General features: G+C 38.0%; 1 protein-coding gene across 1 annotated transcript in view; it reads right to left on the bottom strand.

Annotated features, from left to right (window-relative positions):
• LOC149065824 (uncharacterized) overlaps positions 1–13,573 on the bottom strand; it is a 47,246-nt gene that overhangs the window by 9,447 nt on the left and 24,226 nt on the right. Inside the window, exons 7-8 of the mRNA XM_089253886.1 lie at positions 11,757–11,936; positions 8,992–9,143 (exon numbers count right to left, since the gene is read on the bottom strand). Coding sequence (XP_089110012.1) covers positions 8,992–9,143; positions 11,757–11,936 — 332 coding nt within the window. The remainder of the gene's footprint in view (positions 1–8,991; positions 9,144–11,756; positions 11,937–13,573) is intronic.

The raw sequence follows: 13,573 nt of genomic DNA, 5'->3' as shown, positions 1-13,573 counted from the left end.
CACACGCCACGATTACCCTCGAGAATTTGAAATTCACTCAGTGTTTGTGGTTCCAAGATGAAAACAAAAATAATATATTTTCTCTAAGTATAAAATTGAACAAGGTCAGGTGTAATTGGAATACCCAGAGACAATACTTCACGTTTCCTACCGAACTGAAAACCGTCGCCCAAGTAGCGTGTCCTCAAAACACTATGTGTGGATGGGGCGAGCATTGTGTTCCAGCTAAAAGTTTTGTTGCGGAAACGACTGAGTCTAAACAATACCCAGGAATAAACAGATGTATAGCGATGGATTCGGGTTCCTCAACATGCACAATCATTGACTCCCAAGGTTGTTTGTTTTATAGAGCCTTCCTAGTCCCTGATCATTTAAGGACTTATGAAGTACGGGCCGTCACGGGATACTCGTGTTTTTATGATTTGGAAATTACAGAGAGCATGAACGCGTCATCTCAAGCGACGGTCACAAATCATGTCATGTCCACGACAAAAGGTGTTAAAATTCATATTCTTGGCGCGTACGATCAACCAACCCAGTTAATGCAAAATTCACTCATAATGCGAGTAGGAAAACAAAGGGAGGCGTATATCGAACATGCAGCTCCAGCAGGAGTACCTCAAGGCAACGCTATTGGACAAATTCAAGCTAACAGTTCGCTAACGAATTCTTTCATCTTCGATGAGAACAGTATACAGTGTAGCGCTTATGAAGAAGTGCTACATTGTCACATGGTGACGTCGGCTCTCCACAGAATGATCGAGAATAAAGTCTCAGCATTACCACGCACTATCGGTTACCACTATTTTTATATTGACGAAAATGAACAGCTAATGTCTGAATTGTTGTTCAGCAAACCTGTCAATGTGCATCTGTCATTCGAAGATTACCACATCGTGATGGAACGGCGTACAGTGTGCCCGAAATTCCATACGGAAGAAATTACAGCAGAAGGTTGTTACTCGTGCAACCCTTTAGCACGATTGACCTTTGTCGCCTATAGTTCGTGTGCCGAAGGGACAGTGTCAGTGAGTTTTCAACGCATCACGGTGGCGACAAGTACTCTACATTTGGGAACTACGCCAGAAAAACAAGTGGTGCAGTTCAAAGCAGAAACCAGGTGCATATCGGATAAACTGTGTTTATATGGAAGGACAGTTCATACATGTCAACCCCTAACTTTCTGTTTGGAGAATCCCAACCTCGAAATTCTCCACCCGAACTTATCAACTTTGGCCTTTTATGCGAACCATGTATCGCCGAGTCATTGGTTTGCACCATGGACAAATATTACTGCATCTTTTATATCGCAAGGGATGCGATTCCTATTACTCATTATGTTAACTATCTTCCTATTTGTATTCACTTGTTCCACTATGTTATCATTTTGTAAACGATGATATGGTTATACTCATGGAAACAAACACGTGCTATATTTTATATTTATATATTTCAGGAGAATGCTGATATTTTCACCAAATGATTTTCAGATGATGAAAAAAAAAAAATGTCAATATGTCCCTATTTTATGCAGGTGATGGAGAAATATTTTTGATAATTTTATTTATGTGAGATTGTCTATTTTCTACAAAGTCCAAAAGTTCTCTTTGCAGCTGAATAAGTATAGTGTTTGCGGTTGGACTGTCATAGAGTGGCTCTAATGCATAGAAGATTTTATGCCATGTACCATACCTCATCTTCTATTAAGTTGATGGTGAAATTGATATCATTGCTTGAGTTCATGTTTATTATATATAGGAAATTTTATACAATGTTTATGTTCGATAACTATTCATATTTCTTCGTGTTTCAATATATTGTAAAAAAAAAAAAAAAAAAAGTGGTGACTTACCCCAACAGTTTTTGGCAGAGCCCAAGTAATAGTGTAGTACAGTGAGTAACTATAGTCCTCTTTACAACCCCATATTCTCATAAGTTGATTGAAGCTTTAAAATTTGCTGTAAGCAAATTTTAGCGTCAGGGGGAGGAATGTTATACTGTAAAGAAATTAGCAAAGTTAAATAATCGTATCGGTCGAGGAATAATGGTATGAAAGGATGGACTTTGAAATTATGTATTTCAAAGCCATACCAGCCAGGTGTTATCCAGGTGTTAGGAGTTAGAGTCCCAAAGAATATGGATCATGAAAGAAACCTATAAATTTGGCGCGTAGCACGTAAGGAATACAGAATCGAAGAAGTAGTATAAAAAGTAGCGATAAACAGATCTATAAATATGGGGACTGAAATGAATCGCATAAAGGGTGCAGGACACTATGAAAGAAATCGGTATAAGTTGTATAAGAAGAATATGGTAATAAAATTCAGCGGCCGCGCTCATATTTCAATGATATTTGCAGCTGGTCAGAATTTTGTATACATGTAAAAGCGTGAGAAAGTCCAGGGTTAGAGCAGATGGTATTAGGTGAAAGGAGATTTGCGAATTCCGGGAATAGTTCCCACAGGAACGTCAACCGAACCAAAGGGATAGCAGTAGCCAATGAAACGCATGTCCATAGGAAAATGTTATCCAATAATGTAAAGTGAAGAGAAGTTCGGTAAAGAAAATTTAGAAAAGAAAATCGGAATTAGCGAATGAAATGAAGTTTATGGAATATAGGTAGGAGTAGGCGGATAGCCAAAGAAAAATATATATATGAAGTTTGAGGGACACAAACGGGGGAGATACTAAAAGAGAGATTGAGAGAGACTGAGTGAGTGAGATAGAGAGAGGTTGTGGAAGTCCACAAGATAAGTGTGAGATGGGCAGCTACGCCGTAGTGAAGTTGATCTTCACCGGATTTGGGGTAAGTCACACTTCCGACTTTACGAACCATTTATCACTCTCCATGTAAATTGAAATTATGTAATGCACTATCCTAGCTTCTATTTGTAAATCGTATATTTAATGCCCTTATTTATAGTAGCCTAATAATTAAAGATTAATTAACTGTTATCTTTGTTTCCTTGGACTTGTCATTTACACGGGCCTGTGGTTATTGACTTAGATTCACTGCGCAATGAATATCTATGGAGCACAAAATTCGTAAGATTATGAATAAAATTCGATCACGGCATTTTGGGATGTTTACATTAGTGGGATGATTAGAATCAATGTTGCAGTAGGGTCACACTCGATATACAATAAAAACATGAGACCGTTAACATTATCATACTTACATATTTCAGACTCCTATCCTTCGCAGCGCTCCTATTTTTTAGAAATGTCCTTCCTACTTTCGCCCCGCAATAGTCCTTTTTTTACCCCAATTCTCTCCTACTATTCCTATTTTATCCCTCCCTTCTTTTGTTTACAGCCAATATCTCACTACGAAACTCCGAGAAACCGCAAAATGTCACTGCTTTATCTTCCTTTTTGATGCGTTTTATTCACATCACTCGCTACTGAAAAAGAAGAGAAAAAAGAAAAAAAAAAATTCAGTTCCACACTAAAGTAAGGGGACGACGACAAGCGTATCTTTTCGCCCCTGCGACTTTAGTGCTAAAACTGAGTGTAAAAACTGAAGTCCAGTGGGGAAAGCGAATCCGTTTCCGAGATTGGTTGCCGTAAATAAGAAGGCAAAAAAAAGCGGGGGGGGGGGGGGAACAGGCTCACAAGAGATATTCCATGAGAGAAAAAAATTTTTAAGTATAGGTTTCTCTCCCGGGATCCCGTAAGAAGCGTTCGTCCCAAAAGCCGGGTTTTCCTAGGAGTAGGCTTTCTGCGCCGCGTGAACCGAACTGGATCATTTCGCTTCGGCAGAAATGTGTTGCATAATCACGCTACGCATTTGTGTTTTGCAAGCGTGGCGCATCAACTCAGGACGGCTATATATTATATGACCCTGGCGTCAGCTACTCTATCGGCTGCATGCCCCGGTTTGAAGGGAAGGGAAAGAGAACACAAAAAATGAGAAGATCGCTGAAAAACGCGCAGCACACGACGCATTTAACTCCTCTAGAAGCAGTCCGCCAATCACGCCCTACGTAAAGCGCTGTCGTGAGCCGCATTGCGCTCTGTAGGAAAACAGTCGTACTGCTTTTCTTATTAGTGAGTGGACGGCGTTTCGCGCTGGGTGATTCACGTTGCGCGCGGCACAGAAAACCTGCTCCTAGGAAAACCTGGTTTTACAGGAGGGGGTGGGGAGAGACGAGCCGATTAGCCTCCAGCTGAACCCAGTTTTTTTTAACCTTCAGAAAATAACTTTCAGGTGTCTTTATGTTCGGGGTCATCCAAGTATTACGTCAGCATCGGTGGGGGTTTCGATTTGCTGACTTTTGATGGCGGGGGGGGGGGGGGGAATTGGATACTCTTACGTCATCAACCACCCTTTAGAAAAATATTAAATATTCTTAATGGCATCTTACTCGGTGCGCCAAAAACGAGTAAAACTTTTCTAGTTCAGGTGCCCACAAACTAGTGAATTCTCCCTAATGAGTCCCCTGCAGAGCCACTTTAGTGATTTCTAAATACTTAGCGGATCTAAGTGATCTGAAAATGTGTCGCGAGCCGCTTAAGTGCTCTGAACCTGTGCCGTGCGTCATACAAGTGATCCGTGATTATGCCGCGGATCACTCGAGTAATCTGGGAATGTGCCGCGGATAACTTGAGTGATGTAGAACCGCACTGGTGACCGCACCAATGCTCTAAAACTGTGTCACATGTTACTCAACGGATCTCTAAATGTGCCACGGATCGCTTAAATGGTCTGGAATGTGCCGCTTGGTTCATTTTTACAAAATTAGGTTTGAGAGGGACAGGCCGCAACTGAACCCCCAGGGCCACATTTGGTCCACACAGGCTAAGTGTTTACCGCGGGTCAAGGGTTACCTATGTGGCTTACAGGTATCACTCAAGTGGTTCGCGGCACATTTACAGATCACACTTATAACCTGCGACGCTGTTCTAGGTCACTTAATTAAGTGGCCCGCGACACGTTTTCAAATTAATGAAGTAGCCCCACACACTTCAAAAGGTTGAGTTAAGTTGAAATGTACCGTGAGTCATTCAGGTGGTCTGAAAGTGTGCCGCGAGCCGTTTGTGTCATCTGGAAATGTACCGCGAGCCGTTTGTGTCATCTGGAAATGTACCGGAAGTCACTTGGATGATCTGCAAGTGCGCAGCGGGCCACTTGAATGGCCTGGAAAAGTGTGAAGAGCGCCACTAAAATAATCTAAGAAATGCATTGAACCACTTAGTATTAATGTATCGTAGACCATTAGGTGATCTGTGTGCTGTGAGCCACTCAAGTGATCTCGAAGCTTGCCATGTGCCAAATGTGCCTCCAGTCACTTACAGTAATCTGCAACTGAACTACATGCCACTTAAGTGAACTGGGGGTTTGCTGCAGGCCGCTCAAGTGATTTGGAAATGTGCTTGGGGTCACTTAGCTGATCTGGAATGGATATATACTGTTGGTAGCTTGAATGATCTGCAAATGTGCCGCAAGCCACTGTAGTAACCTGGAAATGTGTCCCACTTAAATGATTTGATGGTCGTTCGTGGGCCACTTGTGTGGTTTTGTTATTTGTCCTGGGCCACGTGAGATGACTCCGAGGGTCATGGGTTAGCATGTTTGTTTCAAGGCATACTAGGTTCGTGCGTATGCTATTGACGATATGTTCATTCATGAACATATGCGGGCCATTCTAATCATTGTATCCTTCGGATGTAATGTAACTCCAGGAGTGGTTACATCAAGGGTGTTCAACATTCAGTAGAGTGTGGGCCATTTCATTGATTTTGAAATGTGTCGCGGGTCACTTAAGCTGACCTGTAAATATGTTTGGGTCAATTGAGTACTCTGGAACTGTGCCGCGGTGATCAGTAAATTTTCCGCGGGTCACCTAAATGATCCGGGAATGTGCCGCAGCACACTGAAAGAATGTGGAACTGCGGCGCTGGTCATTGAGTGATCTTTAAAAGTTTCATGGGTCAATTGAGTGTTCTGGAACTGTGCCACGGTGATCTCTAAATATGCTGCAAAATATTTAATGATCAGAAATTGTGCTGCGGGGTCACTTGAATGACGTGTAAATGTGCCATGGGTCACTTGAATAACATGAAAATGTACCTCGGGTCACTTGAGTGGTCTGGAACTCTGCCGTGAGTCACTTAAGTGTTGGGGAACAGTGTCGCATGTCACTCAAGTGATCTAGGAATGTGGCACAGCTCACTTAAGTGAAGTGGAACAAAAGCTCGGGTAACTTGAGCAATCAAACTGTGCCGTGGTGATCTGTAAATGTGATGCCAGCCACTTGAATGACCTGAAACTGCCGCAGGGTCTCTTGAACGATCTGGAAGTGTATCGCTTAGTTCATTTTTACAAAATTAGGTTTGAAAATGTGGGCCACAACAGATGACTCTGGGGCCACATTTAGCCCGTGGGCAATGGGTCAAGCATGCATGCTCTACATTTCTATGGCACCTAGACAGTTTTTCAAAATTTCAAAACCGGGGGGGGGGGGAATGGATCAAAAGATCATCATTAAGTGGACTTTTCAAGGAACAGTAGAAATTTGATTAATTTCTTTTTAGTTCTTCCATTTGCATTGTTTTTGATCCCACATTCTGTGGAAATGAAAGATTTTCAAGTTTGTTAGAGAGAGAGAGTGTGTGTGATTGGGTTTCTTGAAATATCAATAGAGAGATAATACTATAATTAAAATATATAAGGTATGAATCTTAATGACACAACATTTTTAAATGCCACGATAATTTCGGAATTACATTTTTTCCTTCCTATTTTTTTCCTATTTTTTGTCGGTGGTGTTCCTATTTTTCCTACTTTTTTTTTTCAAATTTTCACTTCTAGGCCTGATATTTAAACGTGTTGATTGTGTTAGAATTCACACTCCCCAGAGGTAAGCTGTTCCATTTATTGACAACCCTATTAGAGAGACTCCCTGCAATACCTCAACCTGGAGTTAGTGCCCAGGAGTTATTCCTTACTAAATGGTACTGGTGTCCCCCCTTGTCGAAGCAGTTGATAAGTGGTGTATTAATAACTCGTGATTATTTCATCCTATACACCCCATTGAAAATTTTAAACACTTCCATCATATCTTCTTCCCCAGCAGCTGCATTCTTTCAATTAGAGATAGGACAAATATATATATATATATTCGGTTACAATCTGGTATTTGGCCTTCCCGAATGTCTAAACTTAAGTACATCAAAATAATTAAAAAAAATTATATTAATTGGAATTTTTTGCATAAATTTAAAATTTACTGATTATATTTCATAGTGGGGTGTATATCTCCTTCGTGAGGTTATGTCAGGGTGAATTTCTAGGATAGGGAAAATAGAATCCTACAGAAATAAGGTGAAAGTGAGCACAAGTTCACTACTGAAGGATGTATCTAGACAAGATAATGTAATACCTCGTGCTTCTTACTGTTTTATGAAAGTTGCTTTGAAATTTGGGCAGTTCCTAAAACAAGTTAAATTATTATCTACTAAACTAAAAAGGGAAAAGAAAACATCTTAAGAGGAAAAACAAAATGAGCCATAAATTTTATGTTGCATTACTAGTTAAGACTAAATAATGGTTAACATTTTTCTTAATTAAATGTGAAATCGTAAGGTCCTTAAAAAAATTGACTTTAAAATACAATATTAATATATCATTGTTAAATTTGATCGCCAGTATCACGGAAATAGGAATCTTTCAATTGCATAGTTATAATTCAACTTCAATCATTTGAAATTTTCAATAATTTTATTGTCAATTAAAAACACATTTTATTTATAATTGTAACGAATTTTAAGAAAATTGATATTCCATCAAAACATTGAGTATGCAGTAAAATCACTATTTGTCTCATCCCTAATTCCAATCTAAACATATTCAAGAAATCAAGTCTTTCTATAGCTCAAACTTTGTGTACCAACAAGAGCATGTGTGTGTGTGTGTGTGTAGCTTCGTCTCTACATTCCCTCCCTAACCAAGCCTATGTTCTTAAATGCATGATTTTTTTTTGTAACGACACATAGAAAGCTGAAAAAAAAAATCATTTTAAAAAAATCTATTTCAAATTTTACTGCTTATACAGAGCCTCAAAAGTCACATGGGCAATAAATGTATTGAAGTAATATATTACTTTCCAAATATTTAACTACCTTTGGGTTTCAAATTATAGCAAGAAAAAAATTTGGTTTGTAAACTTCAAGGTAAAAAAAAATGCACAAACAAAACATGTTAACAAAATTACAGCCACATATTCTCTGCAACAGTTATTGACATTAGACATCTACCAGCAAATTCAAAATGTAAAGAATATAGCCTCGCCTTATATGCAAAGGTGATTCTGAAATTTTATCTTCAAACTAGCTGCAGTAATGAACATTTGAAAAGGACCAAAGAAACAGTTATTTTCCGGATATTATGCTGAGATGAACTCTGAAAGAAAAGTCATCATATCTCCGCCGGGACTCGAACCCAGGCCCTCTTGTATACTGGGCAAGCATGCTACCATCTACACCACTGGAGACATGACCCTGCCTTCCTTATTTCACGCATTGTGGCGTGCGTCGCTGAAGTAGAGGCAGTAGTAGCCTCTCTTAACTTCAGGAAATGGCCCCCGGGTGGGACGGTTTAGAGAGACATAGATGGCTTTTTCTCACCCCGAGATATCAAGGAAACAATTATTTTCCGGATATTATGCTGTCCCACCCGGGCGCCTGGGTTCGAGTCCCGGCGGAGACGTGATGACTTTTTTTTCCGAGTTCACCTCAGCGTAATATCCGGAAAATAACTGTTTCCTTGATATCTCGGGCTGAGAAAAGCCGTCTATTTAAAGGACCCTTTGCAAACATGCAAAGCTATGCATTTAAGGATTAAGCCCTGCGGCATTCAACTCTAAATGAGAATTTTTTTTTTACTCGCCATCTGTAACATTTTATACTTTTTATGCTGTACAGTATAGATGTAACTACCAAAATAAGGTGTCAAGCATATTTTCTCAGTGTTTGAATAGTTGACTTTACCTTTATGGTTTTTTAGTTTTCCGTGTGCCACATGAAATCCTATTTGCCCTTCGCTTTTGTTGATTTCTACAAGGAGAGAACCATCTTCATGTACCTTCAGCAATTGACCCGATACACTTACTTTTGTTTCATCTATTTTCCGTTTGCTTTTCCTGCAAAAAATTTAGAGAAAAGTTTTATTAGAATGCATGCACTCATTATATTCAGGTAATATACTATTTATATACTTTGTTTTATTTGAATAGTACTATACTGTAAATTCATGTTCTTCACATAACACAAAACCATCAAGGTGAAAATATTGCATGGTTTCATCACTAATTATTCGCTTGCTACATTTTGACCAAAGTATTGCGATTTAAAAAAAACTTTTTATTGGGAGTGTTTTAGACCCCTGGGGATGCCTGGCTTGAGCACCATTTGAAATTTATGTAAGAAATTTTTATTTCTGAACTTATTCTGGGATTGTTTGACCCTGTGCTATGAAATATTGTGGGCCAGATGAGACCCTGATTGTGAGACACTGTATGATTATGATTTTTTTAGAGGTGTTTTTAATTTATACAACTTTTAATGTATAAAATTGCGCATAGACTTTTAAAATAAATCAGTAACAGTTTTCACGTTTAAAGTCAGAACAGGTAAAAGTTAACAAATTCTGACTATTAAAGTGCTCGATAATTAATATGATATTCGTTGGAAATTGTTGGGTAATTTTTGTGATTGTGAAATTGACAACACACGGAGTCTAATGAATGAAAGTGTTCTTTGATATTTAGTGCGCTTGGGGCGAAAAAATTGCGGAGCCTTGATATAATTCTGAGCAGGGTTGGCACAGAATTTACCATTGGCGTTTTTACTGGTATTTACCATGGTTTTCCCACAATTTTTACCACCTTGGGAAAAATCCATGTTTTTTACCACTTTCAGAGAACAAAATCACTGTTTCTGTCATTATTTAAAAAATTTATCTACACATTTTTCGTTTCATTTTGAACAATGCATAGTTAAGCCACTGCAAACGCAGAAAATAAAAATTATTATATTCTTACTAGCATGCCTATTAAGCCCCGTTCACATGTGCAAGATTGGGGGTCGCTTTGGTGATAATTACCGGCATGACAACTTATTTCCCCTCGTAGGGAAGAAAAAGGTGGGAGAGAAGCTCATCAAAAAAGCCCATCTTTCTTGGGGTGGATTGGAGCTCGACACCGACCTTCTCTCCCATAATCCTTTGCGCCGCGAAAACTGCTATAAGCTCCTTCGTCAACCATCTTGAATCAATCACTTCCGTTCAACCTACGTAACCAATGACGACTTCCGGAAAGAAGAGGGGGGGATTACCGGCATAAACTTAACGTCATGTGAACGGTTTGTAGCGAAAATCCCCGTTACCGGGAACTTCCCGGGATGTTTTATTGTACATGTGAACAGTGATTTAAAGTACCTATATATGCTCATTTCATCATATTATAAATTCTCTCGGCATAAAGATTATATTGTTATCATATGTTGTTATGGATAGAAGTAAAAACAGGTATAGGCTATAAATTCTGCTCAAAAAAATATCTGTTTATAAATAGAGTTCTTAGTGGAGGTAATAAAAAATTGGGGGAAAAAATCGAGCATCAACTGTGTATTAACCAAAATTAAAATATGCGTGTGAATTGATAATTGAATGGATTTCTGTCGAAGTCTCAGTTGCTGATGATGCTGATGATTTGGGTGACCATACGTCCCGTATTTGCTGGGACAGTCCCAGTTTTTTCTGTTTTTCTGGCTGTCCTCCGACGTTTTTGCAAAAATGTCTTGGTATTTCACGCATTTTCAACGAATCCAACTTGACTTTGATTTTTAAAAAATCACGATTAAAATTACCTTCTCAACTCAGAAATTACATTACGATAGTTACGACTATAAATAAGAATATTTGTTTCACATATTTGTCATATTTTTTTTAATTCACCGCAATTTGAAGTGGCGCTTCATATACCTCGATTGGCGACTTTTCTGTGATTTTAGCATGAGTTGCCAACTTTGCTTTTTGGCATCATTTTTTGGCGGTAATTGGCGATGTTCAGCATTTTCCTATATTTCGAAGCCCAATTTCACGTATATTTCTCGAACAAATATGGTCAGTATACTGATGATTCTATTTTTGAATTAACATGGTTAAAGTTCTCCAGTTAGGTGAAATTCAAATGGCATGAATCATTCGATATTTCAATATGATTTCAATGAGTAAAATAATGGGGTTTTTTTTATAAATTTTCAACCGCATTATACGTCTCGGCAGGATCTGACGAAGTTATATATTTGTATTCTATATCTATATGATGACCTCGAATTTTGTCAGTTTGAACACTGATCTGCGTTCTATACCGTGTGCAGTTATCCACTTACAAGACGATTTTAATTGTTGTTGTTGCTGGTTTTTTTTTCATATCTAGTTTAAAGTTTGTCTCTTAATGACGCAGTGATTAGCAGATTAATTAGCTTACAGTTCATTGGATACATTTTCTCAATCTCCACACTTCTGTATTCCTCTATATACATATAAAAACTTCATATATTTAAAGACTTTTGAAAATAAATTTATGGCTATATTCTAAATAAGATATAAAGGAATTTATAGTTGTAAAGGATATTACCGTAGCACAAATCAAGGAGAGTTTAACAGTTAGATATAAAAATATCATTATCGAGAAGTCTATCAAATACTGCTGTAGCAAGAGTTTACCATATTTATACAATATATATCTTACCTACGAATTGACATTCTTTGTGCTTTCGATATCCCATCTGAAAATTTCATTTTTATGTTATCTTGACTGAAAGCCCGCCGTAACGTTTGTTTCATGAAACTAGCTGCTGAACAAGCTTTCTGAAGTAGAGACTTCTTCTTATTTGCTGGAGCAACGTTTGTAAGATGTATCGCAGAGTCACTAGTAAGGTAGAAATAAAAGAAACGATATTTATATATACAATTTTTAAGAATTCATAAAGTTTTATTACCGAAATAGCAATCCCCGTATTGTGAACCTATTCAGTAAGAGAGAAATTGGATTGTGCTATAATACAGTAGAACCTCCATCAACCAAGTCCAAGTGCGACTAGTTACGAATACTTTTCAAATACAAATACAAGACCACAACAGGCAAAATGCCCAACGAGGTGGCTGAGAAAAAGATGCCCATAACAAGTATGGATGTCACATATTACTAAAATACAGCAACCCAATTAAAAATGCAATCACAAAAATTATAAACAATATATATACATCACAAAATACTATATAATGCCCATAAAATGTATTTATGGTTGTCTTATTCTAAGTATGGATAGCTTCTCGATTTACCCCAACATGCTTATCGTATTTATTTTTAAACATGTCAATTGTTTTAAAATTTACTACCCCCGGGGTAAGTTATTCCATTTATTAACAACACTATTGGAGAAAACTTCCAAGCGACACCATAACCTAGAATTGTCCTTTGCCAAACTATATTGGTATCCCCCTTGTAAAAGCAGTTGATTGACGGTGAATTAATAAATCACGGTCCATTTTATCCATACCGTTGAAAATTTTGAACACTTCGATCATATCTCCTCGACATCTGCGTTCATCCAATGTAAACATATTCAAAAAATGAAGTGTCTCTGCATAACTCTCGCGTAGGTCTTCTCTGCACCCCTTCAACCAAGACTATGTCCCTCCGATTCCCAGCAGGGATATTTGAATTTTCTCTCTTTCCAAAATATATCTTCGCAACAGCCAGCTATTAAATAAAAACACACGACGATTAAATTAATATTGATCCCTAGCTGAAAGTTTCTCCTAATCTATACTCGGGTAATTGAAATCCCCTAGTATTACAACCCTCTTACGCTTACACATGTAGAAAATTTCATCATCAAGTTTGGAGATGTAGTCTGGATCTCTATTCGGTTAACAAACCCCGACAGTAAGTTTATGACGTCTTTTGTTTTCAAGCTCAACCCATATAGTTTCAATATCACTTCTCTACACGTTACACTCTCTAGCCTTCAAACATGATTTCATGTATATCAACACTCCACCCCCTCTCCTATCCGATCTATTTCTTAAAAATTATCGTATCCTGAGATGTGTAAGAAAGATTCATCTCCATCCTTTGCCCAAGATTCTGTAATACAAATACAAATACAACGCCACAACAGGCAAAATGCCCAACGAGGTGGCTGATAAAAAGATGCCCATAAAAATATGGATGTCATATATTTAAAAAAAAAACAGCAACCCAATTAAAAATGCAATTAACACAAATTATAAACAATATATACACATGATAAAATATTATACAATGCCCATAAAGAATACTTATGGTTGTCTTATTCTAAGAATGGATAGCTTCTCGATTTACTTCAACATGTTTATGTTACTTCTTTTTAAACGTGTCCATTGTGTTACAATTTACTACCTCCAGCGGTAAGCTATTCCATTTATTAACAACCCTATTAGAGAAAAATTCCCTGCGACACCATAACCTTGCATTGTCCCTCACCAATCGATACTGGTGTCCCCTTGTAAAAGCAGTCGATT

The sequence above is a fragment of the Pholcus phalangioides genome, unplaced genomic scaffold (assembly GCF_987345545.1).
Source record: "Pholcus phalangioides strain wild (caught in Gottingen) unplaced genomic scaffold, Ppha-v1.0 ptg000039l_1, whole genome shotgun sequence".
NCBI classification, from domain to species: domain Eukaryota; kingdom Metazoa; phylum Arthropoda; class Arachnida; order Araneae; family Pholcidae; genus Pholcus; species Pholcus phalangioides.
The sequence above is the reverse complement of the archived record's forward strand: the minus strand, read 5'-3'. Positions and strand labels throughout refer to the sequence as shown.